The 26,447-nt window shown below is 45.3% G+C and overlaps 1 protein-coding gene across 2 annotated transcripts in view; it reads left to right on the forward strand.

The window, feature by feature from the left end:
• Positions 1–26,447, forward strand: part of TNPO3 (transportin 3) — a 236,647-nt gene that overhangs the window by 185,665 nt on the left and 24,535 nt on the right. Inside the window, exons 19-21 of one of the 2 annotated variants that reach the window (XM_029615500.1) lie at positions 20–176; positions 868–1,059; positions 22,892–23,004. In XM_029615500.1, the coding sequence (XP_029471360.1) occupies positions 20–176; positions 868–1,059; positions 22,892–23,004 (462 nt within the window). The remainder of the gene's footprint in view (positions 1–19; positions 177–867; positions 1,060–22,891; positions 23,005–26,447) is intronic. The other variant, XM_029615501.1, reaches the window with a different exon arrangement.

Here is a 26,447-nt window from a genome sequence, read left to right on the forward strand (position 1 = left end):
TTGTCTTATACCGCCATAGGTTTATCCAGCGCAGCCCCATTGTGCTGTTGCGCAGTCAGGTGGTTATCCACATTCTGCAGTGGGCCATCGCCTCCACCACCCTGGACCACCGGGATGCCAACTGCAGTGTCATGAAATTCCTACGTGACCTTATACACACCGGAGTGGCCAATGATGTAAGTGATTGATTCGCAGAAAGCTTTAACACCATGAGGGATTATGAGGAGCATGGGTTATGTAACAAAATATCAGCATGGGGGATGGGGTAAGGGCAAGAGATATCAGAGGTTGGGAAGAGTGGGAGATACCACTAGTATCATTTTGGGAGGGATTATTCCATGAGGTATCAACATGGGGTTTTCAAGATAAGTAATGCGATAAATTTTGGCCGGGAGAAGCAGGTAACATTACTAGGTATCAGTGTGGGATAGTGTTGCAATGTATTGGCATTGTGTAGCTGATAATCCTCAGGGTATCAGAGGCTGCAGAGTGGGCGTGGGGAGGACAATGGAGGTAAAGTTACCAGGTTTCGGTTTTGGGGGAGTAACAGACAAGATTCATTTGTGGAAGGATCAAGGTAATGCCAGGAAATATCAGAATGGGCAATAACACCACAAGGTGATTGTGTGGGTGAGAGGGAAAAGACCACAAGGTATTGGTAAAAGGAGGCAGGTAGTGTCAGCACTTGTACTGTGGTGGGACTTTATTATAGAGAAACCTTGCGCTGCCTGTAGACATATCAGGAATATTTTATAACACATGAACAGAGTAGTCAGAAATGCATTTAATGTTATACAGTTATTGACAGTCATTAAAAGAAATGATGATTGAGTTCTTCTGTTGATCTGGGCCTGCAACTCTCATCAGATCGTGTACGGTGTTCTTCTGCAGCATGAGGAGGACTTTGAAGTGCGGAAAGAGCTGATCCGGCAGGTGCTGGAGCAGTTGGGCCAGCAGCTGATTAGCCAGTTGCTGCACACGTGCTGTTTTTGTCTGCCTCCATACACCCTCCCGGATGTAGCTGAGGTCCTCTGGGAGATCATGACTTTTGACAGGCCGGTAAGATACTCTATGGGTGGTTGCTAATCGCACGCTGCTGATGTCCAGTTACCCAGTATTTTCTGTAATGCTGAGCTCTAGCTCAGCCTAATTAGTGGACATGATTTGTGCTGCGGTGTGGGGTGTCTGGGTTCAGCTTCCTAACCTGACAGGGTTCATAACCCCTAGGGAGGGGGAGACATAGCTTTGCGCATATACTAAGTTTATTTTTTAAAATACTTGTACCACAGAATTTAAAAAAAACAGTAAAAGCAGTTCACACCATATCCCATTCATAATAATTCAAAAATTTACAAAATATAATTACATAACACAAAAATACAAAATCTTCTAACTCAAACACATTAACTTCAAGTAACATAAAATAACATAAAAATAAAATAACCAAAAATAAATAAATAAGGTAAAAAAATGTATTAATACCAGCAACTTTATTTTCCTCTTTATAAGAAAATAAATGAGACTTAACCATCTTCCTAAATTTTAGATAGTTACACTTATTGCCAATCAGTGCTGGCAAATTATTCCATCATAATGGTGCCACTGATGAAAATGCTCTATTAAAGCCATGACTTATTCAAAACCATCCTCCAAATGACAGCTGTAATTTGGCAGTTTCCTAAAATCTAACAGAACTGGGAGTATGCCATCATAATCTAGATGCTAGATACTGCAGGCCATTTCCATGCAAACAGCGAAAATTCAGCGTGATCATTTTAAACTTTGCCCTTTTTGCCATGACAACCAATGCAATAATGCTAAAATGGAGATACCCAGTCCTTCCTCATTTTCCCACATATCAAGTGTGCTACCATATTCTGAATGTGTTGCGGGTTTATTCACTAAACAACTTGGTAAGCCTACCATCGGCCCTTTGCAGTTCCGGAGGAATCCTTGGTTTGCGTGGGTCAAGGATTATCATTGTGTTAGCTAAGCTGGATGGGAGAGGGGATAAATGGGTTAAAAATCCAGGTAGTTGCAGAAGACGGCTTATGGTGCTGTAGCACAGCAGAGGCCAGTTCTGATGAGCTGAAAAGCCAAAAGATGCACCTGTTGTGCTGAGCTAAAAAAAAAAAAAAAAAGCTGAGATGCCATGTGATAAGGAAGCTGGAATTGCATCTGGCCCGTGCTTTGGCTGTTCATGACTTTAGTTATGGGGAATGTTTTGTCTCCCCCGCCCCTCATCTTCTAAAGTATCGCAGGCCTGAACATAGCATGCTGAAATACTCATTGATAATTGATTCTACAATGGAGAAACTAAATGGAGCAATCCTTGACCAAAGCAGATATTATAAAATGGGATGACTCAAATCTTCAGTATGTCCCAAATATGGTGACGTACCCAAAACATTGATATATAGTTTTCTAGAATATGACAAGATCGTTAAGGTTTGATAGATAATAGAAAAATACAGAGTAGCTTTAGATAAAATACTGTTCCTTTTGTGAGAACTCTTTTTCCCTTTAGACTTTTTTCTTTAAGAGTCTTAGTCTTCTAGAAAAGCAATAACTGGACTAAGACAACCCCACCACATGTAACCTTACGATGATGCGTATATTTATTTATTTGCTTGTCTGAATCACATTCTCAGACTCCAGTCATGTTCAAAGTGATTTTCAATTACATCTTAATCACACTACTAGATAATAAGCATAGACAGGAATTATTCATTCCTCTCCTCTCAAGCAGGCCAATCCACACCAGTGGGTTATGCACACCTACCAACAGATGAAGACTGAGTAAAGCTGACTCAATGTCACTGACAAATAGCCCTGCCCTGACATCAGCTCACCAGTATTATTCGTCTCTAGCAGATGGTGGACATGCATCTCCCTTGTGGTGTGTAAAAAAAAAAAAAAAAAATTTCTAGTAAATAATATAGAAGATAGAAAACTAGGAGAAGATTCAGATGCACCTGAGGTGACACCCGTTTTGGCCCTCTCTTAGTTGACTGCTTTAAGTCTTGGAAGCCTGACCAGGTGTAGACTTAGAGTTCAAGGGAATGCTCAATGGTGAAAGCTTGTGCCCTCTTTCCTTCATAGCTGGTGACCCGATTGTGCTCTCAGCCAGGGGAGGCTGTTTTTTCCTTACAGGGGTCCTCCTCCCTTCGGTGGTGTTCCTCTGCATTTCTTACCCCCTTTTTCCTCTCACTTCTCTGGTTAGTTAGTGTAGAGTGGAGGCGGCTTGGGGGGTTGAGCAGCTTTTGGCTAGGCCCTGCTTCTCAGGCTCGGTTTATCTAGCTGCGTGGTAGGCTGCGGCAATGGTTTTTTTTTCCTGCTGCACAGCGGTGTCCTGTCATGGCATACACGTGCGTGGGGTACTTGTGAGCTTAAGGCCACGGCCTAGATTTGATCATATATTTGTGCAGATACACCTGGGCACTGTTGGGGTGCATGCAGGAGGCTGCCTAGAGCTGAGTGCAGGAAAACTGTCGCCGGGGACAAAAAAATAGTCTAAGCAACTTGCTGTCTCTGAGGCTTGCCGTATAAGGGCAATCCAGCCATCACTCTCTCTATGCTTGTGTCAGCGCTGTTTAGATGCTCAAGGCAATTTGGCTACTACAAATTTTGTCGACATTGGCACATTCCCTCGGCCTATGGTGGCTCCAGAAGGGAGTGGAGTGGTAAGTGACACAGCAGACAGTTCCCCTCCCCCCTTCTTCCCAATGGCAGAGGCATCCCTGAGAGAAGAGTTGGAGAGTGCCAGCTTTGGGCCTGTGAGTCCCGGTGTGCATCCATCCTCCTCTTCCTCCTGGGTGGAATTTTTCCAGGGCCTGCAGGCTTTTCTGCAAGGGCGCCCAGTGGAGGCAAAGCAACCTACTAAGAAGGCATCGCATGCTCGTGTCTCCTATTTGTCAGCCACTGCAGGCAAACGCTGCAGGGAAGCTATCCTTGGAGATGTTCAGGGGAATGTGGATCATGATACGTTGGATGACTCCAATGGGGACTTGGTTTTCTCCCCTCTAGAAGAGGAAGAAATTCCACCTGATTTGGAGCCACATCAGACTCTACTCCCATTTTTTTTTTTTGTTCACAAAGATGAGTTGCCGAGTCTGTTGACTTAGACCCTCAAGATGTGATGTGCGATGTGAGTGGTAGATTTTGTATTTTTATTGTAAGAAATTGTTAGAATATTGGTTAATGTTAGTTATTGTTTTATTTATGGAAATTGTTTTTATGTATTTTATTAAGATTGTAAACCGATGTGAAGATTCGGTCCATACACCGGTATAGAAAAATTTGATAAATAAAATAAATAAGACGCTCAGTGTGGACGGGGCTGATGCTATGGGCTTACAAAAGAAAGATCCCATATTGGCCACTTTACAAAAAGCATACTGTTTCTTTCCCCTCCTGGATCTAATTCAAGAGTTAATTGACCTTGAGTGGAATGCCTCAGGGGCAAGTTTTAAAGGGCGGGGGGTGCGCTTTAGCCCTTGGATCCGAAGGCAAAGGAACAGTTGAGATTCCCAGACTGCAAAAAAATACGGGGTGCCATTCCCAAGAAGGAAGAGGGATCCTTTCAGCCCATTCTTTATCTGAAGGGAGTCAACATTTGCGTGCGACTCATTTTAGAATGGAAACTCTACGTTCCATTATAATGGCAGTACAAACCTATATATTCCCATTCGCCAGGAGCATAGTTTCCTACACTTTGCCGTCTGGGACGTTATCAATTTCAGGCTCTGCCTTTCGGGCTGGCTACTGCAGGTCCTTCTCCAAAGTCATGATGGTGTGCAAGGAGGGCATTCTGTTTCATCCGTATCTGGACAATCGGTTGATTTGGGCCAAAAGTACAGACGAGAGTAACTTGGCCTCTTGTAATTTGATCTCCTTGCTTCAGGAGCTAGGCTGGGTGGTGAACTTGGCCAAGAGCAGTTTACAGCCATCTCAGATGTTAGAGTATCTCAGCATGCGATTCAATATGGAGAAAGGGCAGCGAGTTTCTAACAGTGTGTCACATTCAGAAGCTAATTACTCAAGTTCAGGCCCTGAGATGGACTATTTGCCCGATAGTGTGGTCTTACCTGCAGGTCCTGGGATCGATGGCAGCCATATTGAACATAGTGAGGGCACATATTCTGCTCCTTCAGCACATGTTGCTCTCCCAGTGGAATCTGTAGACGCTGGCGTACACAGTGAGACTCCACTTGCCATTGGAGGTGAGCATCCAGTTGCAGTGGTGGTTTTGAGCCGATCATATCAGGAAGGGGGTTTCCTTGGAGACACTGGACTGGTTAATGCTCACACAGATGAGAGCCTTCCTGGTTGGGGGGTGGGGGGCTCCCTGTTAAGAGTTTGTGGTGCAAGATCGATAGAATGCCAAGAAGTGGCAGTGGACCATCAGTCGGTTGAAAGCATATGCAGTTAAACTGGTATGCATGTGGTTCACTGAGCATCTGGAAGCTCGAGCAGTAAGGATAATGTTGGATAATGTCATAACATTGGGCCTACATCAATCATTAAAGTGGAACCAGAAGCCAGCAGGTGAAGGTAGATGCGCTCATGGTGTGAGCAGAACAATATCTCCAGGGCATATCCACCCCCCACATTGCCAGGAAGAACAAAGTAAAGTCTGACTTCCTCAGCAAGCAGGTCTTCGACCCAGGAAAGTGGGAGTTGGCAAATGAGGTCTTTCAACTGATAGTGACGCACTGGGGTCTCCCATACCTGCATTTACTGGTGATCTCCAACAACACAAAGATACCGTGATTCTTCAGTTGCAGAAGATATGAGTGTACTGGGCATTAATGCTCTTGTTCAGGTTTGGCTGCATAGCGGGGTGCTATATGCCTTCCCGCCTTAGCCAATGTTAGGCAGGATTATTCGGAAGATTGCGAGTCAGACCAAAACTGTACTTCTGGTGGCTCCGGATTGACCCGGAGGCCGTAGTATGCTGTTCTTCAGAAGCTACTGGTGGACTGTCCTCTCAGACTATTATTCAGGAAGGATCTATTGCATCAGGGGCCCATACTGCATGCTGATTTGGGTCTGTTTTGTCTCTTGTTTGGCCCTTGAGAGGGCTCGGTTGCTGAAGCATGATTATTCTTATGCAGTGATTTCCACTTTGCTCTGGGCCAGGAAATGTTCTACATCTCTAGCTTATGGTAGGGTTTGGACAGTGTTTGAGAGTTGGTGTGAAGAGCGAGGTTCTTTCCCTCTTAAAGTTGAAATTCTACTGATGCTGGAATTTTTGCAGGAAGGTTTGGTTAAAGGCTTGGCCTTAAACACTCTGAAGGTACAGGTAGCAGCTCTCACTTGCCATAGGGGCAGGCCAATGATTGACCCTTGTCTTCCATCCAGATGTGTTCAGGTTTTTGAAGCATTTACGTCCTCCCTTGTGGCTACTGGTACCTCTTTGGGAGCTTAATCTGGTCTTGCCTTTTTTGGTGGGTCCTACATTTCAGCCACTGCATGGTCTCTCTTTGTGGCCGCTTGCCTTGAAAACATTTTTTCTGGTAGCAGTCTGTTTGGCATGATGGATCTCCAAACTGCAAGCTCTTTCTTACCGTGAGCCATTTCTATGATACAGCTTAGGACTGTACCTTTCTTTTTGCCAAAAGTTGTTTTGGAGTTTCATTTGAAGCAGTGTATTTCCTTGCCCATGCTGGACAGAGATAGAGATCAGTGTGATTGTCTGTTGCATGCCTTGGATGTCAAGCAGCATCTGGTGGGTTACTTGAAGATTACTTGCTCTTTCAGGAAGTCTGATTGACTGTTTGTGTTCCATAGTGGAGGTAAACAAGTGGAACCTGTGATGTGGGCTCCTATGGCCCGTTGAGTGAAAGGAGGAGTAATCAAGGCAGTCTAAATGGATGTAGATGTCCCATTACCTAGAGAGAGCCCAGGAAGTTTCTTCTAGAGCCCAGGAAGATGTCCCATTACCTAGAGAGAGCCCAGGAAGTTTCTTCTAGAGCCCAGGAAGTTTCATGGGCGGAGCTTTGGTTGTGGTCTCCAGTCACGATTTGCCGAGTAGCGACATGGTCCTCCTTACACACTTTCTCCAAGCATTACTGCTCGGATGTTAAGGCTCAAGAAGACGCGGCTTTTGTGCATGCAGTGTTGACGAGACCAAGGGCAGCCTCCCATCCTTTTCGGGAAGAGTTTTGGTACATTCCACTGATGTGGATTGGCCTGCCTGAGTGCAGAGGTAGGAGAAATTACTACTTACCTTATAATTTCCTTTCCTCTAAGGAAGGCTGACTAATCCACAACCCAACCTAGGCTGCTTACTTGCTTTTAGTTTATCCTTCATCGTTCGCATATAAAGAGTGCTATTAATTTATTTGAAGGACTGGTAAGTGACATAAGTAGCTCCTAAGATTAATTGATGTTAGATCAGTTGTTTCCCAGTTGGTTGGAAGTATGAGTGGTTGACTGTTAATAGTTATGTTTAAGTATAATCAGTTTGTCCACAGTTTGGCTTTTCTAGAGATACTGGCAGGCTGATGTCTGGGCAGGGCTATATGTCACTGACATCAGCTTTACTCCATCTCAGTCTGCTGGTAGGCATGCATAACCCACTGGTTGAATTGTCCTGCCTTTCATAGAGGAAAGGAAATTATCAGGTAAGTAATAATTTCTCCATTTAGAGTACAACAATCATTTAAAAATAACAGCAGAATCTTAAAATCATATCTAAACACTCCCAGAAATGGAGTGATTAGATATCTGGTCTTCCAAGAACAAAAAATAAAATCTTTCACTATATAAGAAGATATGAATTGCCATACTGGGTCAGAGCAAAGGTCCATCAAGCCCAGTATCCATTTTCCAACAGTGGCCAATCCAGGTCGCAAGTCCCTGGCAGAATCCCAAACTGCACTTAGATCCCATGTTGCTAACACCCAGGGATAAGTAGTGGCTTTTCCCAAGACTCTCTGTTTAATAACAGTTTATGGACTTCTCTTCCAAGAGCTTGTCCAAACTTTTTTTTAAACCCAGCTATGCTAGTTGCCTTTACCATATCCTCCAGCAATGAATTCCAGAGCTTAATTGTGCATTGAATGAAAGAATTTTCTCTGATTTGTTTTAAATGTGCTATTTACTAACTTCATGGAGTGTCCCCTAGTTTTTGTATTATTCAAAAGAGTAAATAACTGATTCACATTTATCTGTTCTATTCCACTCAAGATTTTTTAGACCTCTATCATATCCCCCCTCAGCCGACTCTTCTCCAAGCCAAACAGCCCTAACCTCTTTAGCCTTTCCTCATTGGGGAGCCATTCCATCCCCATTATTTTGGTCGTCCTTCTCTGTACCTTTTTCAGTTCAGCTATATATTTTTTTTTTAGATGTGGCAACCAGAGTTGCACATAGTACTCTAGGTGTAGTTTTACTATAAAGTGATACAGAAGTATTATGACATTCTGTTTTATTCTGCAGTCCATTCCTAATAATTCCTAGCATTGTTTGCTTTTTTGACTGCCGTCACCACATACTGAGCCAAAGATTTCAAAGTATTGTTTATAATGATGCCCAGATTCTTTTCCTTGGTTGTAACTTCTAATATAAAACCTAAAATTGTGTATTTTCTAGTGGGTTATATGCTTCCCTGCTAGCAGATGCAGATGGAGTCTAGTTTCAAAGCTGAGGGTCATCCTAGATAAACCCCTGCAGTGACCTCAGCCCTTCAGTATCTCTCCGTCTCCTAGCAGATGTGGATATGCTTTCCGTATGGGGATCGCTGTACCCTTTAGAAGAAGAAATTCTACTTTTAAATTGGAGAAAGATTGAACCCCGCTTTCCTGCGGTGATAACTAAAGGTCCTTCCCCCAGCTGAGAATTCCTGAGGTGATTTCCGAGATCCCTCAGAGGTGTGCCTTGGTCTGGTAGCCAGTTCCCAGCGTGGACTTTGCTGCTGAGGCAGCTGCAAGGCAACGGGTGCAAGAAGCCGCGCACAGCGGTGACAGCCACAGCCCTCTCCCCCCGCAGCCAGAGACAGTCTCTGTACTCAGCCGGTAAGCGCTGAGCCCAGGTAAATTGAGGGGGGGGGGGAAAGAGGATTCCTCCTGATTCAAAGATGTTGGAGGGGTTTCGGTAAGACTTCCTCCAGTCTCCTTGCTCAGCTCACCATACCAATGTCGTTCCCGATCCTGTTGGGGGTGAACATAAGAACATAAGAAAATGCCATACTGGGTCAGACCAAGGGTCCATCAAGCCCAGCATCCTGTTTCCAACAGTGGCCAATCCAGGCCATAAGAACCTGGCAAGTACCCAAAAACTAAGTCTATTCCATGTAACCATTGCTAATGGCAGTGGCTATTCTCTAAGTGAACTTAATAGCAGGTAATGGACTTCTCCTCCAAGAACTTATCCAATCCTTTTTTAAATACAGCTATACTAACTGCACGAACCACATTCTCTGGCAACAAATTCCAGAGTTTAATTGTGCGTTGAGTAAAAAAAGAACTTCTCCGATTAGTTTTAAATGTGCCCCATGCTAACTTCATGGAGTGCCCCCTAGTCTTTCTACTATCCGAAAGAGTAAATAACCGATTCACATCTACCCGTTCTAGACCTCTCATGATTTTAAACACCTCTATCATATCCCCCCTCAGTCGTCTCTTCTCCAAGCTGAGGGAAAGTGGGCTTTTAGGGTCAGTAGACACACCGCTTAGTAGGTCGCGGTGGCGCCATCTTGCGTGCGTTTTTGTGCATCTTATATTGCCCACCATAGAGCATCGGTACAAATGGTGCGTGCCAGCTCTGCTCACGCGCTGTGCGCATAATGCCATGCACAACTAGGCGCAGAATTTAGGTAAAGCCGGGCACATGGACTGTATGCGCGCCTCACTGCAGCCCGCGTAGGCACCCGAAATTTGTGCGCACAAAATTTTAAGCAAGAGTCAGCTGAACACACAGTTACAGTCCCTAATGGCTCTGGCAGCAAAGAAACATAAGCGCCATTCTCTCTGTGCTGCTTGTCATATTAGGGCTCCACAGTCTGACCTGGATTCATACTTATGTCAGCACTGTGAGGAGGCCCAGGGAGAGTTGGCCTCCCCAGCCTTTACTGAGTCTGGCTCCTCCAAATCAGAGGTTGGGTCAGCCACCTAACAGAAAGTTCCCTGGATCTGAGTAATCCCAGGACTGGATCTTCCATGGGAGAGGGAAATCCAGCAGCACCTACCCCAGTACTTCCTGGGCTAGGCATGGAGCCAACTGCCGCCTTTTGGGCGGAATTTTTTCAAGGCCTTCAAGCCTTCATAGAGGCACGGTCTGCTTCACTTGCCCCTGTCTGGACGGAACCCCAGCCGGTAAGGCCTCCCCCTCCCAGTCCTATCTGCAGACCTCGAGACATGCTTCGCTTCCACAAGGGTATCCCTGGCAGGGACCCGGACAGCATGGACGAAGAAGGGGATCCAGATTCCTTGGAAGATGGGGAAATCCCACCGGGTTTAGAACCATATTGGACCATGTTATGTTTTTTCCATAGAGATGAATTGCCAGCCTGGTTTCCCAGATGATGAAGATGCTGGGAGTTCCTGGGGTGGACTCTTATGACGGAACCAAAGAAGAATACCATTCTGGTTTCTCTACAGAAAGCCCCTTGCTATTTTCCAGTGCTGGAAGCCATCCAGGGGTTGATTGACCTGGAATGGGATGCCTCTGAAGCGAGTTTTAAAGGTGGACGAGCATTAGAAGCTCTGTACCCAGTGGATCCGTTGGTGAGAGAATGTCTGTTTCCCTAAAGTGGATGCGCTGGTCTGCACTGTCTCGAAGCAAACAACTATCCCACTGGAGGGAGGAGCGGCCTTGAAGGATGTGCATGATAGGCAGATGGAGTCTATCTGGAAACGGGCCTTTGACGCAATAGCAATGACCTTTCAGATTGCTTCTTGTTGTGCCCTGGTAGCTCATTCGTGCCTGCTCCTCTCTTGGGAGGTGGATGACTGGCGAATTCCAGAGAGATTATGGAAACACCCCCCCCCCCCCCCCGGCCGCCTTTTTAACTGATGCAGACTTTGACCTAGTCCATACCTCGGCCAGAAGAGTGGCCTCAGTGGTAGCAGCCAGAAGACAGCTATGGCTGCGAAATTGGTCAGACTCGACCTCTAAGGCAAACCTCACAAAGATGCCCTTTAAGGAATCGCTCCTCTTTGGAAGCAAATTGGAAAAACTGGCCAGTAAATGAGGTGAATCTCCAGTGCCCCAGCTACCACAAGGAGGCCTCAGTCCTTTCTGAGTCAACAGCCCAAGAGAGGGGCAGATTCGGGTTCAGGTTTGTCCCAAACCCTCCAATGAAGTTTTGCCAACCCACCCTCGGAATGAAGATAGTGGGTCGACTATCCCTCTTCTACCAGCAGTGGGTCAAGATCACTTCTTACAAATGGGTACTGGATGTCATATGAGAAGGATACGTGCTGGAATTTCACAGCATTCCTCGGGAATGCCACTCCCAGCACAAGAAGCAGGCAGTGGAGTCTACCTTGGTAAGGCTCCTCAGGATGAAAGCTATATTCCAGTACCTGTGCCCCAGGAAAATACAGGGCGTTATTCCATCTATTTTATCGTACCCAAGAAGGAGGATTCCTTTTGCCCCATCCTGGACTTGAAGAGTGTCAACTAACATCTACGAGTAATTCATTTCTGCATGGAGACTCTGCACTCCATGATAACGGCCGTACAACCGGGAGAGTTCTTAACCTCCCTGGACCTTTCCATGGCCTACCTTCATATTCCAATCTGGCAAGAACATAGTTTCCTATGCTTTACGGTACTGGGCTGCCATTATCAGTTCCGGGCACTGCCCTTTGGCCTAGTCCCTATGCTTATTTGTTTTCCCAGACTGTAAAATTCATGTCCTTGTTGGTTGCTGTCCGAAACTAATTCCCCTTTTCCTTTTTTCCTTCTGCCAATTAAAGCAGAAAGTAATAATGAGTTGCATCAACAGTATGAAGGCTTGTTGATTAAGGATAGTAACCACCACACTAGCAAGTAACACCCATGCACTCTTCTTTCCTCATTTCCATCCGCTAGCCTTTAGGGATCCATAGTGTTTATCCCATACCCCTTTGAAATCTTTCACCGTTTTTGTCTTCACCATTTCCTTCGGAAGGGCATTCCAGGCATCCACGACCCTCTCCTTGAAGGAATATTTCCTGATGTTAGTTCTGAGTCGTCTTCCCTGGAGTTTCATTACATGATCCCTAGTTCTTCTGCTTTCTTTCCAACAGAAAAGGTTTGTCAATTGTGCATCATTAAAACCTTTCAAGTATCTGAAGGTCTGTATCATATCTCCCCTGCACCTCCTCTCCTCCAGGGTATATACATATTTAGGTCCTTCAAACTCTCCTCCTAAGTCATTTGATGGAGACCCTCCACCATTTTTTTTTTTTATTTATCAGTTTACTGAAATTTAACAAAGAATACACTTTGTATGAAATACATTCCATGAGATATTAGTAAGAAAAAAAGAATTCTCAGGGAACATCACAAACATTTTTACATAATTCCAGAATTCACTTGACATGGTCCTGGATCCATATCATATCTCAGGAATTTACAACGGAAATATATGGGAGAGGGGGGGGGGGGCGTATTTACTTAAACATTAAGAAGAAGGATACTTAAGCCAACTAAGAAATACGTAACTTGACGATACACTGCACTACATTTTACAATAGACCTTCATTTGTGGGAGGTTGTCTTTTGCTAAGTAGGAACTCCCTCAAATGCTCGGGGTTGAAAAATATATAAGTATTATTTGAAAATTTCAAGACACATCTGCATGGGTAGCGAAGTTGGAAATTTGCTCCCAAGGCCTGGGCCTCAGTTCTCATAGAAAGAAACATTTTACGACGTTGTTGAGTCGGTCTAGATAAATCAGGGTACATTCGGACACTTTGACCTTGATATAACACATTAATATTTTTAAAGTACGCTTTCATAATTAAACTAAAGTCCTGTTCCGAATATAAAGTTACAAATAACACCGCTCTCTCAATTACTTCCAACTCAGAATTTTCAAGGTATTGGGTTAAATTCAGGAAATCAGGCCTGTTCCCTTCAGTTGCAGGTATATTTCCAGTTCTTTGCACCAAAAAACTGATTTTTTTTACCGCAGGTATTTCATCTGCTGGGAACTTTAAGACCTCTTGAAGGTATCTTTTAAAGGTTATGATAGGTATTTCACCCATGATCCTTGGGAAATTTAAGAGTCTAATGTTCAAATGTCTAAGATAATTTTCGACCGCTTCAAGCCTCCTAGAAGTAATTTGAGTATCCCGGACCAGACCTGCTGAGGTATCTTGCAGTTTTTTCATATCACATTTTAGAGACTCTGTGACCTGCACCTGCTCTTGCTGTGCAAGGAGATTATCCTTAGACACAGAGTCTATTTTCTTCCCCAATTCCACAATTTGAAGCGTTTGCTCCTTAATTAGCTTGGACATACCTGCCATCATTCCCCATAGGGAATCCATCGAGACAACTGCAGGTTTGTTTAAATCCTCGGTTTCAAAGATGTTTAAATCGCTTTCTCTTGTCGGAGCTCTCCTCTCTCCCTCGGAGACAGCCACTCCTCCAACCGCTTCTCCCCCCATGGGGGTCGGGGCTCTCGACAGAGCAGCAAAATGAAACTCTTCCGGGTCATCACCGCTACTCCCGGCAAGCAGGGGTCGTCGGGCGGAGTCCTCATCCCCCACCGCTGCAGGAACGGAGACACTCGGTGAGGAAGAAATCACACGTTGTCTGAGGTCTGGCGGGCTTAGAGTAACTTCCCCGGGCGATATCTGGCCTTCTCCTCCAGAAACGCCAATGGGGCTTAAAGCCTGCTGAATCTGTGCAGGGGCGGTGTAGTGAGTGATTAAACGCTGCTCCGTAGCAAATTCTGGGTCTGCCGGGAATACCCTGATTTTGGCTTTACGCTTGTGAGGCATTCTTGAAGAAATCTCCCGAATAGATAGCCAAGATCCAGTCGGATTAAATTTTTTTAGGTAAAGCGTTTTCGGAGCAGAAGCACATACGTCCGTCTAAATCGCCATCTTGAAACGCCCCCTTCTCCCTCCACCATTTTTGTCACTCTGCATCGCCATCTGAAAATCCAAATATTCTCCAACAACAAGCAAGATGATAGTCCTCACACATTGGTGACATCAAATGGAGCCCTGACACGGAAAACTTACGTCAAAGTTTCTAGAACTTTAACTTTTCCGTGGAACTGCAGCATCGTGGTTGGTGAGCTCTTCTTGGCTTTTTTGGCCTATTTTGGAAAACTTTTTCTTTTTGCAGATTATTCCCTACATTGGTTGCCAATTAAATTTCGTATAGATTTTAAGATTCTATATTTACTTCATAAATTGATCTGTGAAGAACGGAAGGAATGGTTAAATGCAGTAATACACTTTTACACCCCTAGCGAAATTTATGTTCATCTATTAAAACTGCACACTTGAGTGAGGTAAGTTTTCAATTGCAAGGCCTAAATTATGGAACACAATGCCATCTGATCTATGTTTACAATCTAATTTTAAGACTTTTAAAAAGGATTTAAAAACATAACTATTCTCACAGTCATTTCAGGAAGCAGAAAAAAATAATTTAGACAACTAAAGATATTATCTTTTCTCACAGGACAAGCAGGATGGTAGTCCTCACATATGGGTGACATCATCAGGATGGAGCCCAATCACGGGAAACTTCTGTCAAAGTTTCCAGAACTTTGACTGGCCCCTACTGGGCATGCCCAGCATGGCACTAACCCTGCAGCCAGCAGGGGTTCCCCTTTCAGTCTTCTTTTTTCCGCGCATCAGTAGCCTCACGGTTTAGGAGCTCTGAAGAAATTCCTGACAGGAATTTTCCTCACAGAGTTAATTAAACTTAAATTGCCCCATAGGGGTCCCTCCTCTAACTTTTCTCAGGCCGCGGTACTCTGGTAAGTTTTTTGACCGTCTTTCGTCGATTACCGTCGAGTTTGGCCCTCGTGGCCTACTGGCCGTCGACCGTACCGCGGATCGTTTTTTTGTCATGGCGTCGGGGTTTCGTCGGTGCCCAGACTGTACTCATACCATGTCTATCACAGACCCTCATGGAGTCTGTGTAATGTGTTTAGGCCATGAGCATGATGTCCTGACTTGCACCAAATGTGCCCTCATGACACCAAAAGGTCGCAAAGCCAGAATAGAGAAGTTGGGACTTCTCTTCCATGCTCACATCCCGACGCCATCCATCGCATCGATGTCATCGGAACCGGCACCGACTAAGTCGCACCGTCCAGTGACCGTCCGCCATTGACGTCTTCACGGCCATCGACTCCCGTTACTCCCCCTCAAGATCGAGGGGATCGTAGGGAGAAACATCGGCATCATAAGTCTTGGACCGTCGAGGGAGCGAAATCTTCGACCTCGCCACTGTCCAAGCCACCATCGAAGAAGCCCCGTCCAGAATTGGCACCGACCATTCCTGCGACCGGGACATCGAGGCCACCCTCGCCCGATAGGGGTTTGGGAGTCACGATTCCGCCTGTAAAGGTGGTCCCTCCGACTGTGCCTCCCTCTTCTGTCACGGAGCCGGGGCTGCTTGCTCCAGGTCTCCGGGAAGAACTGGACCGGCTGGTCCAGGAGGCCATCGACAAAGCGATGCAAAGGCTCCAGGTTCCTCCTACACCGGCACCGAGAGTGGAACCGGTCACTGACCCGATGACAGCAGCACTGCTATCCTGGATGGAGGCGCTCATAACTGCCCTTCCACCGGTGATTCCCGGGTCTCCGATGGCTCCGGTGCGCTCCCCGTTGACAGCTTCATCGGGAGGAGAAACACCGTTCCGCATTCTTCCTTCGGGAGTATTGCCTCAGCCATCGTTGCCAATTCATCCCTCACCACAGATTCATCGGGGGCGATATGCACATCGGTGCCATCGATGCCTTCGATACCGGCACCGATGCCTTCCAGGCCGTTCACGGTGCCCCTGGCGAGTCCTTCGATTTTCTCGGAGCCTCAGCCGGGGCCTTCGGGTATCCAACCCCCTTCTCGTCCTACAGGTCAGTCTGCTGATCCTTATGACACCTGGGGTGATGATACTTCCACAGACACCGATGACTTACCTTCACCTCCCTCTCCTACTGAAAGTAGAAAGCGTTCTCCTCCAGAGGACCTTTCTTTCATTAATTTTGTGAAGGAAATGTCAGAGTTGGTCCCTTTTCAGCTTCAGACAGAGCAGGATGATAGGCACCAGATGATGGAGCTCCTCCAGTTCCTGGATGCCCCTAAAGTGATCACTTCTATTCCCGTTCATCAAGATCTTCTTGACCTCCTCAAAAAGAACTTGGAAAACCCAGGATCCATTGCCCCAGTCCATAGAAAAGCTGACACTACCTATTTAGTACAGTCAGCCACAGGCTTTCAAAAATCTCAGCTCGACCACCACTCAGTTGTGGTGGAATCAGCTCAAAAGAAAGCAAAAAGGACAAAGCCTCACTCATCTACCCCTCCTGTTAAGGAACACAAGTTCCTAGACAATATTGGTCGACGAGTGTTCCAAGGGGCCATGCTTATCTCCAGAATTGCTGCTTACCAGCTGTATATGACCCAATACAATAGGGTCATTTTCAAGCAGATACAGGACTTCTCTGAAACCCTGCCTGACCAATTCCAACAACAGCTTCAAATCCTTGTCAACAAAGGATTTGAGGCAGGAAAGCATGAGATAAGAACAGCTTACGATATCTTCGACACCTCTACTAGAGTGTCTGCAGCTGCCATTTCGGCAAGACGATTGGCCTGGCTCAAATCTTCTGACTTTCGGCCAGAAGTACAAGACAGGCTATCTGACCTACCATGTGTAGGAGACAATCTGTTCGGTGAACAGATCCAGCAAATAGTGGCTGAATTAAAGGACAATCATGAGACCCTTAAACAGCTCTCATCGATACCTTCCGACTTCCCCTCAAGACAGCCCTTTAGGAAGGACTCTAATAAGTCATTCTTCCATCCAAGGAAGTACTATCCTCCACCAGCAAGGTCCCGAACTACGAGGCCTTCACAAAAACCTCAGCCTCGCCAGGCCCGAAAGCAAAAGCCGCAAGCAGCTCCCCAGCCGGTATATAAAAACCTGTAAATAAATAAATTACCTGCATAGCTTCCTGTCAGCTCTATATGAGCCAGTACTCATGGGACATCTGGAAGCAGATGTAGGAGGTGGCCGAGCAGCTGCCTCACACAGTAGCAGGACACCCTCATGTCACTGGTACATAAGGAGTGTGGAAAACATGAGGTCTGAGCAATATATGATGTTTTTGAGACAGCATTGATTGTCTCTGCAGCGGGAATCGGCACCCGCAGAATGGCATGGCTGTGGGCCTCAGATCTCCAACCAGAGGTACAGGAATGACTTGCTGACATGACGTGCATTAGGGAGAATCTCTTCAGAGATAGGTTGACGGATGCAGATCCATCCTCCTCGTCTAGGAGGTAGATTAGATCAAGGCAGAGGAAGTCTTTCTTTCACCAGAGGAAATACTATTCTCTGCCGCCTCGCTCCCTTCAACAGCATCAGGGCTCCCGCAAATATCCCAGGCAGCAGAGAGCCCCGAAGCCACAGCCAGCACCTCAGTCAACTCCAGGGATGAGGTTTTGACTGGGTCATAGGGAGCGTAGGCCAATTGCCCATGCCCAAGAGGATGGATCCGCTGGTCGGGGGCAGACTCTGTGGTTTTCCCGAACCAGTGGCCCAGTATAACCTTGGACCAGTGGGTTCTTTCCATCTTCCGCCAAGGGTACCGATTGAGCCAAATTTCCCTTCAAGCCAGTTTTGGGGGCCAGTTGGGCATCAGGAGGTACTTCGAACGGAGCTCTCTTCACTTTTAACAGCCAGAGTGGTCAAGCCTGTTCCATCAAGGCAAAGAGGGAGGGGATTTTATTCCAGATACTTCCTGATTCCAAAGAAAACAGGACAACTCCATCCCATCCTAGACCTAAGAGCCTTGAACAAATTTGTCAAAAAAGAAAAGTTCAAGATGATTTCCTCTGGGCACCTTGATCTTCCCCCAGTTCACCGGAAGTATCTTCAATTTGTGGAGGGAAAACAGCACTTCCAGCATCCGCCCCGTGAGTCTTCACAAAATGCCTGGCTGTGGTGGCAGCGCACCTCCACAGGCTTGGAGGTGCATGGTTTCCCTTATCCGGACAATTGGCTGATCAAGAACACATCTATGGCAGGGGCCGTCAGGTCCATACACTTGACAGTCCGAGAGTTGGAGTTGCTAGGGTTCATCATCAAGTATCTGAAGTCCCATCTTACCTCAATTGGACTTCATTGGAGCCATGCTAGATATAACTCAGGCCAAGGCTTCCTGCCTTGTCAAAGGACCGTCACTTTGACAACCATCGTGGCAGAGATTCAGCAGAGTCAGCAGGTGTCAGCCTGGCACATGTTGAGACTATTGGGCCATATGGCCACAGCCATCCATGTCACTCCTTTGGCATACTTGCACAGAGCCCAGTGGACCCTGAGGTCGCAGTGACACCAGGCCACACAGAACCTCCAGGATTGTATCCGTATCACCTCACTCCTCCAGGACTCTTTGTCCTGGTGGCGGGTACTTTCAAATCTGAAACAAGGGCTCTCTTTTCAAAGTCCTCCTACCCAAATTTTCCTAACCATGGATGCATCCACCCTGGGCTGGGGAGCTCATGTAGATGGGCTCAGCATCCAGAGTCTCTGGCCTGCTCAAGAAAGCTGTTGTCAAATCAACTTCCTGGAGCTTCAGGCAATCAGATACGTGCTATGGGCTTTCAGAGATCAGCTGACCAACAAAGTTGTCTTGATCCAAACCAACAACCAGGTGGCGATGTGGTATATCAACAAGCAGGGAGGCACAGAATCATAACTCCTGTGTAAGGAAGTGGTCCAGATCTGGTCATGGGCCCTGTACCATGGGATGGTACTCGGGGCCATGTACCTGGCTGGGACAGAGAACATGGTAGCGGACAGACTGAGTCATGCCTTTAGACCCCCATGAGTGGCCCCTGGACCAGGGGGTTGCAAATCAGATATTCTGCCTCTAAGGGAGCCCAGACATGGATCTTTTCACATCCCCTTGCAAAAGAAAGGTGCTCGGTTCTGCTCCCTGTACAGGTCAGATGACAAACCAGCCTCAGTGCCCTTGCCTGTCATTGGGGCAAGGGTCTTCTGTATGCGTATCCTCTGAGTCCCCCGGTAGCGAAAACTCTCTTAAAGCTTCACGTGGACAAGGGGGCTATGAGGATCATAGCCCCTTATTGGCCAAGGCAGGTCTGGTTTCCTCACTCCCATGGGAGTTGTCCATCCGGAGACCAATCAGTTTAGGGACTTCCCCAGATCTCATCATGCAAGATCGAGGCAGGTTATGAAATCCCAATCTCCAGGCCCTGTTATTCACAGCCTGGATGTTGAGAATCACTCAATCTTTCAGAGGATGTGCCTCGGGCCCTGGTGCTTCTAGTAGAGCATCAGTGCCACAAATTCTGGAGTTTGCAAAAGGTCGTGTCCAAGGGGTTGGCTTGGCTCTTTACTCATGGAAGGTGCAGGTGGCAGCTCTTGCATGTTACAGGGGTCATATTTTGAGTAAGTCCTGTCTTCCCATCCTGATGTCACATTTTCTGAGAGGCATGAAGCGTATTAATCCTCTTCATTTGCTGGTACCTTTTTGGGATCTATATTTGATCTTTTCCATTTTGGCAGGGGCTCAATTTGAGTTTCTTAAAGGACTTTCTGTAAAAACAGCTGACCTTGAAAGCGGTGCTTCTGGTGGGCTGTTTTGCTCCACTCAGAGTGCAGGTGCTTCATGCAGATCTCAAAGGAGATGGTTTGGACTTGAACGGTCTCTTCTTTCTTGCCAAAGGTGGTTTCAGCCTTTCAACTGAATCAATCTGTATGCCTTCCTGCTTTAAGTGGTCGGTCTTCTGCAGAGGAATTTAGGTCTCTTCGTGCCTTAGACGTCGAGGATTCTTTTGCGGAATCTTAGTCACTAATACTTCTGGAAATCTGGTCATCTTTTTGTCCTCTGGTCTGCTGTCCAAAGAAGTGAGGCAGCTTTTAAGACTACAGTAGTGCACTGAATTAAGGAGGTCATTACGGTGGCTTGTGTGGATTCTGGTGTTTCCATCCATAAGAAGATGAGGGCTCAAGCCACCTCTTGGGCTAAGCTGCGACTGGTGTCTCCATCTGATATTTGTAAGGCAGCAACTTAGTCCTCCTTAACGTTCTTTAGCTAAGCACTATTGCTTAGATGTGGCGGTCAGGGAAGGAGGTGTCTTTCTCCTTGTTAGTGCTCAGAGTGGGTTTGGTAGTATCCTGCCCTAATGTGGAGTAGCTTGGGTACATCCCATGTGTCTGGATTAACCTGACTGGATGAAGAGGAAGGTGAAATTAGTTCTTACCTGATAGTTTTCTTTCCTTTAGTACAGTCAGGCCAATCCAGGACCTTCCCTGTTCTTCCAGATTTACACCTCTCTGCACTTGTTTCCTTTTGTAATGCTGAAGAATGTAAATAGTTAAGTCTACAGAAGTAACCAAGGTCATACTTGCATCAAGAAGACCTTCCACTAGAAAATTAAATAATTTGAAATAGAAAAGGTTTTTGACCTGGTGTATAAAACAAAATCAGGATGCCGTATTCTATATCTTTTCTCCTTCAATATCTGTTAAGTCTTTCTAAATTGGGATTAAAGACTAATTCAGTCAGAATCCACCTGAGCACTATAGCGACACATCACCAGTATTTGTAGGGAATTTGTATTTCTCAGCAAACTTCAGTTGCTAGATTCATGAAAGGTCTGAACAATCTTCATCCTTCAATTAGGAATCCTGCTGCATGGAAATGTGAATATAGCCCTTGCTTAGCTCAAGAAGCTACTATTTGAATATCTGACATCAAGAGAGTTAAAATTCCTTTCTTCAAAGGTTTTATTTCTGATTGCAGCCATATGCTGGAAAAAAAATCTGGGAGCTGAATTTTGAATAAGTTGGAGATGTCAAACAAATTCACACTGAGTCCATTCCATAACTTGTTACAGTAATCTGGATGGGTTATAATTACCATGTGGATTACTGAAGCAAGATCACTAGGATTTAATAGGTGTTTCTATTTAACTGAGAATATCATAATGCCTTTGTATGATACGACCATACCATGAGTACTGCATGCAGTTTTGGTTGCCCCATCTCAAAAAAAGGTAGCATGGACATAGAAAAGGTAGAGGAAAGTGCAATGAAAATGATAAAGGGGATAGAAAAGCTCCCTTATGGAGAAAGGCTAAATAGATTAGGACTCTTTAGCTTGGAAAAAAGACAATTAAGAGGGGATATGATTGAAATTTTATAAATCATGAGTGGGGTGGAACAAGTAAATATGGAACAGTTCTTTATGCTTTCAGACAACACTCGGACTAGGGGACACTCCATGAAACTAGCAGCCAGCAGATTTAAAACAAATTTTAAGAATTATATTTTCACTCAGCACACAGTCAAGCTATGGAATCTCTTGCCAGAGGATATGGTCAAAGCAATTAACATAGTAGGGTTCAAAAGAGTTCTGAATTTTCATGTTCTGTTTCAATGTAAACCGATGTGATCTTTATTTCATATAGGAACACCGGTATATAAAAATCTAAAAATAAATAAATAAAAGAGGATCAGACAAGTTCCTGAAAGAAAAAAACCATAAAGTTATTAGCCAGGTAGACTTGGGAAAGCCAGCACTTATCCTTGGGTGTGAGATTCAAGAAATAAATCAATTATTGGGATCTGATGGGTATTTGTGACCTGGACTGACCATTGTTGAGATGGAATGCTGGGCACAGTGGACCTTGGTCTGACCCAGCATGGCTGTTCTTATGTTCTTAACCAGAAATAAAACATTGGCTATATGCTTATCCAGCTTTAGACATGCATCTAATATAATTGCAAGACTGAGCACAGAACCACTAGATGATAGTTATCCCTACTAAGACTTAAAGAGGCTTTCAAGGATTTGTCTGAGAAATGGTCAATCCTTAAGACTTGTCTTCAAACAGAGGTTATTCTTTGAAAGCCAGCCCCAGATTTCATCCAGTGATATATGCAGTCTGGATACAAAGAATGGCTAAATGGTTGTCATCTGCATAAGAAAAGAACCAAAATCCTAGGTTAATAAGGAATGCCATTAATAGTCATAAATACATATTGAAAAGTAATGGGGAAATCACTGGTCCTTTGGATAAACCATACTGAAGAGGCTGAGGTTGTAACCATATTGATTGTTTTTGGCTGTTAAAAAATGAACAAAACCAATTAATGTTTTTTGTTTTTAATTTGATGTGTGCTTGTGTCTGTGGGCTGCTGAATGAAGTGCTGACATCAACTGCCTAAATAAAACCTTGTCTGAATGTCATTTGCATTCAGATGAGATTCCATTTAGGTAGGGTGGAGGGTGTCTACACATTGTCAATTACACACACACACACACGCACGCACACACACCCTCATACAGTACACCTCTGGAAGTAAGAGAATATATTTGAGAGAATTTTTTCACAGACCCCCAGTATTCAGAAGTGTGTTCACTTTTCCTACCATGCCTAGCTTGTTTCCACTTCTGACAGGGTCATCCTGAGTGCCACGTTCTACTGTGGTTCCTTTCTCGCCAGTCTACCTAGCTGAACAAATGGCAAAAGAGTGGTGGTTTTCTTATTTTATTTGTCCTTAGGTATATTGTATGTGGTGGTATCAAATGGCCATCTAATTGAATGTGTGTGCCAACTAGTAGAAGCTTCAGTTGCCAAAGAAAAGGGAAGATGTTTTTTATTTCCTCCTTGAGATATTTCTGAATAATCTGTACTACCACTTGTGTTTCTTCTTCCCTCCCTGTAGACATTTTGTCGATGGCTGGAAAACTCACTGAAGGGTTTACCAAAAGAGACATCTGGAGGAGCGGTGACTGTGACACAGAAGCAACTTGCAGATTTCCACAAGCAAGTTACCAGGTGAGGGCTGGCCAGCACACTCGAGGAACCTCTTCTTGTGTCTATTAAGGCAACTGGCAATTTGCAGCCATACCATCTTTGGACAAGTCACTGTGCCTTAGTTTGTGGGGGCAAGTCGCTTTTTCTGAAGACAAGCAGTTCATCATAGTCGCACTTAGGGGTGAAATCAAGCAACAATCAGAAAACACATTTCCAGAATTTTCATGGAAAATCCAAAGGAAATTCTGATTACTTCCAGCATTTTCCATATTCATGCAGCGTGCCTCAGTTTGGTCTTGGTAAAAAAAAACAAAAAACAACACAATGCATGTTTTTTCTTCACTGTTTCACTGTGGTGTTTGGTTCCCCAAAGTTGCTTTTTGGCCATTGTTTCTAAAATTTTGCCATGGTATGTTTTTTCTTTCCTTTAGTTTGCTTAGTGTGTTTTTATTTTCTTGCACTTTGTTTTTATTGCATTAAAGTATTCCTTCTACAACAATAACAGTCAATCATGAAACGCATATAAAAACAAAATCACAATAAAGTCCCCATTATGCCCAATATAATCCCTATCCTACCAACCCATCACTTTCTAACAGCCCCTCCGCCACCCTCCAGTTCACCTCAACTTCACATCAATTCAAGGAGGTAACTACATCATGTAATGCATTATCTGAGTTCAGCCAATTTCAGATATCACACGACTATTCAAATGGTTTCCATATAGCATTAAAGTTTGAGCGAGTACTATTTTTTATTGCTGTTAAATTGCCCAAATAATAAACCCTCCAAATTCACTGCTGCAATGTACCCAAAGAAGGTAAATGTACTTTTTTCCAACTAGTTATAATTTCACAATGTGCCATTATGTTTTACAGTATCAATTTCATCATTCTAGAAGGAAACTTAGGAGCAGAAAAACATAAATGTTTTAGGATCCTTCATCAACTCAACCTAAGTCACTTCACCAATTAGGTCCAACTCCAAATCCCAACATTTTTGAACCAATGTACATTCCCACCAAATATTGAAAGAAGGTCCTCACACCATCACAATTGTGCCAGTCAAGCCTTAGGGTATATCTAATGTAATTTTTCTGGAGTGAGGTACCAGTGATATAACCACCCTAGATCAATCCAGTCTCCTGGGTCTTGCCTCCCTGCCAGCAGTTGGAAAGTTTTACTGACACCGTATATAACCTAATGTGCCACCTGCAGTCCCTCCGTAATTTTCTGTCTCCAGAAGATGGTAGAAGGTACAAAACCTGCAATCTAAAAAAAAACAAAAAAAAAAACCCCCCAAAAAGACAGAAGTTTGAGAGGGTCCTCCCAAGAGGATGTTGGGGTTCTGGTGGGCCTCATCCCTCCTGACCGAGGCAGGCAAGCTGGAGGTTGGTGAAACTTGGTGTGCTTCTGCCCTGAGAGAATGTTGGAATCTGATGGGGCCAGATTCCTCATGCCTCTCGTGCTGTGGCAGCTCCAGAGATGAAGATTACCGTCAGGGAAGTATTTCCTTTCCTTTGTGGTTAAAGAAAAAAAAAAAAGGGATTGCTTGGAGCCTGGGAATGTGAAGGTAGCCTCTCCAGTGGAGTGGTTGGCTTCTGGATGGCAGCTGTGTGAGGGACCTAGGTGTTGGCACTTGATTCATTCCGCTCAGCTTATGGGGCTGGGAATGATCGATGTGGGCCTGGCTCTGTCATGGCAAGTGGGATTGCTGGGGGGGGAAAGGAGAAGACACAGTGGTCTGGTGTGTTAGCTCCTGCTGGAGGCAGTTTTGTGCTCGGATTGATTTCCCTCGCTGCTTTATTCGGCCTGGTGAGAGAGGGAGGACATTCCCGCTTGGCGGGAGAAGGAGCATGTTGTGCTGCGGTCGGGCACGCAGGCAGAGTGTATTTACTCCACAATGATGCACCCTCCTGCTGGGTGTCAGGCCTGACAGTCTTGCTCAGCGTAAGCTGAATAGGGGCAGCTCCTCTGTACTCTTCGGAGCAGAGAGTGGAGAAAGGAAGCAGATGACAATGAGGCCAGCGCAGGCTCTCGGTGCTCACAGGAAGGCTAAGGTTTTATGCAAGCCATTAGTCCAAAATTATAGATGGGTCCTTCACAGAATTTTTAAAGGCTACAGATTAAACCTGTTGAAATAACCTCCAGATAATCCACCAGCTTTGACGGTTGACAAGAATCAGGAACTATTCCAGTTGGAAATCTCCTCCTCCTTGTCCTACCACAGGAAGAGGGTGGGGATTTTATTCCAGGTATTTTCTGGTTCTAAAGAAAACAGGAGGATCCCATTGCATCCTGCACCTAAAGGGATTTGAACAGATATCTCAAAAAGGAAAAGCTCCAAATGGTTATGCGGAGCACTGTAAACACACAAGAGTCTGGTTATGTACTCTGAACTTAAAGGAAGCCTACACTCACAAAGAGATACTTCCTGTGATTTGAGTGTACCTCAGATGTGTTGAGGAGAAATGCTATCTCTAGTATCGCATACTTCCATTGGCCTAGCATTGGCTATGCAGGTATTCAGAAAATGTCTTGCTATTTCATTTTTACGCAATCTGGGGTGCATATTTTAGTTAGTTGGACAATTGGCTGGTCTAGGATACAACTCGGACAGAGTGACTAAATCCATGTCCATTGCCATCAGTGTACTTGGACCTACTATGGCTTGTCATCAATTATCCCAATCTGTGTCCAACATTTCAACTGGAATTTATGGGGGCTTTACTAGACACAGCTCAAACCATGGCTTTTCTCCCTGTTTTCAGAATCTAATGTGGTGTCTGCAGTAGAGAATGTGAGGCAGAGTAAACAGGCAGCCTGAACCATGAATATTGTCTTTCCTAGCGTGTAGCCAGATGGACTCAGGACCAATGGATATTGTGCTCTCCTGGTAGCAGATGGGAGACGGAGTCAGATTTCAACTCTGACATCAGCCTACATATACCCGTGCAGCATGCTTAGCTCTTCAGTATTTCTCCTTCTCCCATAGCAGATGCGGACACTATCCAAAAGAGAATAGTGTAACATTTACAAGAAAGAAGAAAGAAAAAAATTTACCTTTAAGAAGAGAGCCCCACTTCTCCTTCGGGTCCCTCCCACAGTCGAGACTTTCCTAAGGTCGATTCGATATCCCTCAGAGGTGAGCCTTAGTCCAGAGGCAAGACCCAGGAGACTGGATTGATTCCTGGCGTGGACGTAGCCCCCAGGGTGGCTGAAAGGCAGCAGGTGCAGATCCGAGCACGGCAGTGAAGGTATTTCCCTCTCTCCCCACAGCTGGAGACCACCTGGCACACGACCGGTAAGCACCGAGACCAGGTAAGGTAGAAACCTTTACTTTAAGTCTCCGGTCTCCAAGGCTCGAACAGCTGTACCGACCTTCCTCCAACAAGCTAGGCCCCGATCTGGTGCGAGGGTCCACACACGTGGAGACCCTCCAGGGGGTTGCCATCTTGTCGTCGG

This window comes from Rhinatrema bivittatum, chromosome 9, assembly GCF_901001135.1.
Source record: "Rhinatrema bivittatum chromosome 9, aRhiBiv1.1, whole genome shotgun sequence".
NCBI lineage: Eukaryota > Metazoa > Chordata > Amphibia > Gymnophiona > Rhinatrematidae > Rhinatrema > Rhinatrema bivittatum.